We start from the raw sequence: 2,719 nt of genomic DNA, 5'->3' as shown, positions 1-2,719 counted from the left end.
GAGGTGGCAGGGGTGGGAGAGAGGAACTGGCCCAAAGATATCTAGGGTGGGGTGAATTTGAACCTCAGTCTCCCCACTCCCTCACCACTACACCACATTAGCATCAGAATGGGGACTAAAGCATAATTTCCTGTGCAAAATATGAACAGATTTAAGAAAATAATGTGTGCCCTTCTTTATTCCCAAATGCTTTAATATCGCTAGTAGAGGCTGGCGTATCAAAGCCCCGACCTTTTTACATGCATTATTATGCAATAAAATGGGGGCAAGACTTCAGTTGTGTAGATTTGGTTGTCATTTTTTAACCTCCCTCCCACACTCTTCCCCGAAAGCCTGTTCTATAAAGTATAACTGGACTTAGCAATTATTTCCTGAATCCTTTGAGGTTTGTGTGTGTGTGTGTGTGTGTTTTAAACTCATTCTCAGAAGTTTATTCCAAGTGGACATAACAGAGTTTTTTTTTCATTCCAGCATTTTCCAAACACATCAGCGATTTCATTGCATCAAGTGACACTAAAAACATTCTCAGTTATTGAATGTGTGTTTATATGGCTTTGCCATGTTTCAAAATCTGTTGGATGCTTGCAGCAAACACAGTCTTCCAATACCTGAGCTCTGCAGATTAGCAAACAATAGAGAAAATGAAGAGAGATGGAAATCTGATTTTGAAGGCTACACCAGGCAAGTATATCAAATTATTTCATAGGACACAATCATTGGAAATAGAAGACTGAAAGACATTGTTTACTTTATCAGTTTCTTCTCGTTTATTTTCCTTTCTACTTATTTTATTCTGTTGCAACAATTTTAAAATATCGTTAAACTATGATTTTAGCAGGATTTTTTGTTAAGGGTTGAATTTACAAGTACTGTATAACTGTTTTATGCAAATCTATCCAAACTTAACACATCTCTGCTTACATTATTTTCCCTTCTGAATAACAGTGTGACAAGCAATTTTCTCCCACATAAAACATCTCCATGCATAATTTTAATCGATCCATGTGCACATTTTGGCTCAAAAAGGGCAAAATTAAATTTGCATTCAGATGAATCATAGGCAAATTTCTCCCATCGACCTAATGTCTGGAAAGGGTGAGAGAAATTGTGAAAACATTAAGGACTTATCTCTTTTTGGAGATGCATTGGCACAAGAAAAAAGAAGATGGAAGCAAGACAGTAGATAGCAGCTAAACTTTTTGTTTCATACAAACATTGATTAGTGGTAGGAAGACTATTCAACTCCTGTTTTTGGAAGGAGAGGGTGCCTTGGAGTCAGATTTTTGACTCCTGGAAACTGCCCAAATAAGCCCCTTAAATTTTCTTGGCAAGATTTCAGAAGTGGTTTACCATTGCCTTTTTCCTAGGGTAGAGAGGAATGGTCTCGCTAAAAATCACCCAGCTAATTTTGTGTCTAAAGCAGGGCTAGAATTCACAATCTGTGGCTTCCCAGCTAGATGCCTTCATTACTGTACAAAACCAGCTGTCCCTTAAATACCTAGAACTACCTAGAACTAAGAAAAAATTTCCTGACAGTTAGAACAATTAATCAGTGGAATAACCTGCTTCCAGAAGTTGTAAATGCTCCAACACTGGAAGTTTTTAAAGAAGACACTGGACAACCATTTATCTGAAATTGTATAGAGTTTCCTGCCTGAGCAGAGAGTCAGACAAGAAGACTTCTAAGGTCCCTTCCAACTCTATTATTATTATTATTATTATTATTATTATTATTATTATTATTATTATTATTATTATTATTATTATTATTATTATTACTACTACTACTACTATTACTATTATTATTATTATTATTATTATTATTATTATTATTATTATTATTATTATTATTTATTATTAATCACAGAGTCAGCCAGATGTTCAGACTGGATCATAATCATCATCATCATCATCATCATCATCATCATCATCATCAAGTTGGAAGGGGCCTTGGGGGTCATTGAGTAAAACCCCCTGCTCAGGCAGGAAACCCTACACCATTTTGGACAAATGACTGTCCAATCTCTTCTTAAAAACTTCCAGTGTTGGAGTATTCACTGCTTCTGGAGGCAGGTTGTTCCACTGGTTAATTGGAACATTTGGTGCATTCTTAGTTCTAGGTTGCTTCTCTCCTTGATTAGTTTCCATCTGTTGCTTCTTGTCCTGCCTTCAGGTACTTTGGAAAATAGCTTGACTCCCTCTTCTTTGTGGCAACCCCTGAGATACTGGAACACTGCTATCATGTCTCCCCTCGTCCTTCTCTTCGTTAAACTAGACATACCCAATTCCAGCAACCGTTCCTTATATGTTTTAGCCTCCAGTCCCCCTAATGATCTTTGTTGCTCTTCTCTGTACTCTTTCTAGAGTCTCAGCATCTTTTTTACATTGTGGTGACCAAAACTGGATGCAGTATTCCAAGTGTAGCCTTACCAAGGCATTGTAAAGTGGTATTAATACTTCATGTGATCTTGATTCTATCCCTCTGTTAATGCAGCCCAGCACTGTGTTGGCTTTTTTGGTAGCTGCAGCACACTGCAGGCTCATATTTAAGTGATTGTCCACTAGGACTCCGAGATCCCTCTCACAGTTACTACTATTGAGCAAGGTACCCCCTATACTATACCTGTACATTTGGTTTTTCTTGCCTAAATGTAGAACCTTACTTTTTTCACCATTGAATTTCATTTTGTTAGATAGCGCCCAGTGTTCAAGTCTGTCC

General features: G+C 37.4%; 1 protein-coding gene across 1 annotated transcript in view; it reads left to right on the top strand.

Annotated features, from left to right (window-relative positions):
- Nucleotides 1–1,082: 1,082 nt before the first annotated feature.
- LOC107299646 (olfactory receptor 6J1-like) overlaps nt 1,083–2,719 on the top strand; it is a gene marked incomplete at its 3' end in the record, with an annotated part of 4,564 nt that continues 2,927 nt past the window's right edge. Inside the window, exon 1 of the mRNA XM_015829003.1 lies at nt 1,083–1,095. Within this exon, the coding sequence (XP_015684489.1) occupies nt 1,083–1,095 (13 nt within the window). The remainder of the gene's footprint in view (nt 1,096–2,719) is intronic.

Source organism: Protobothrops mucrosquamatus, unplaced genomic scaffold (assembly GCF_001527695.2).
Source record: "Protobothrops mucrosquamatus isolate PMUCROS unplaced genomic scaffold, P.Mucros_1.0 scaffold5226, whole genome shotgun sequence".
NCBI lineage: Eukaryota > Metazoa > Chordata > Lepidosauria > Squamata > Viperidae > Protobothrops > Protobothrops mucrosquamatus.
The sequence above is the reverse complement of the archived record's forward strand: the minus strand, read 5'-3'. Positions and strand labels throughout refer to the sequence as shown.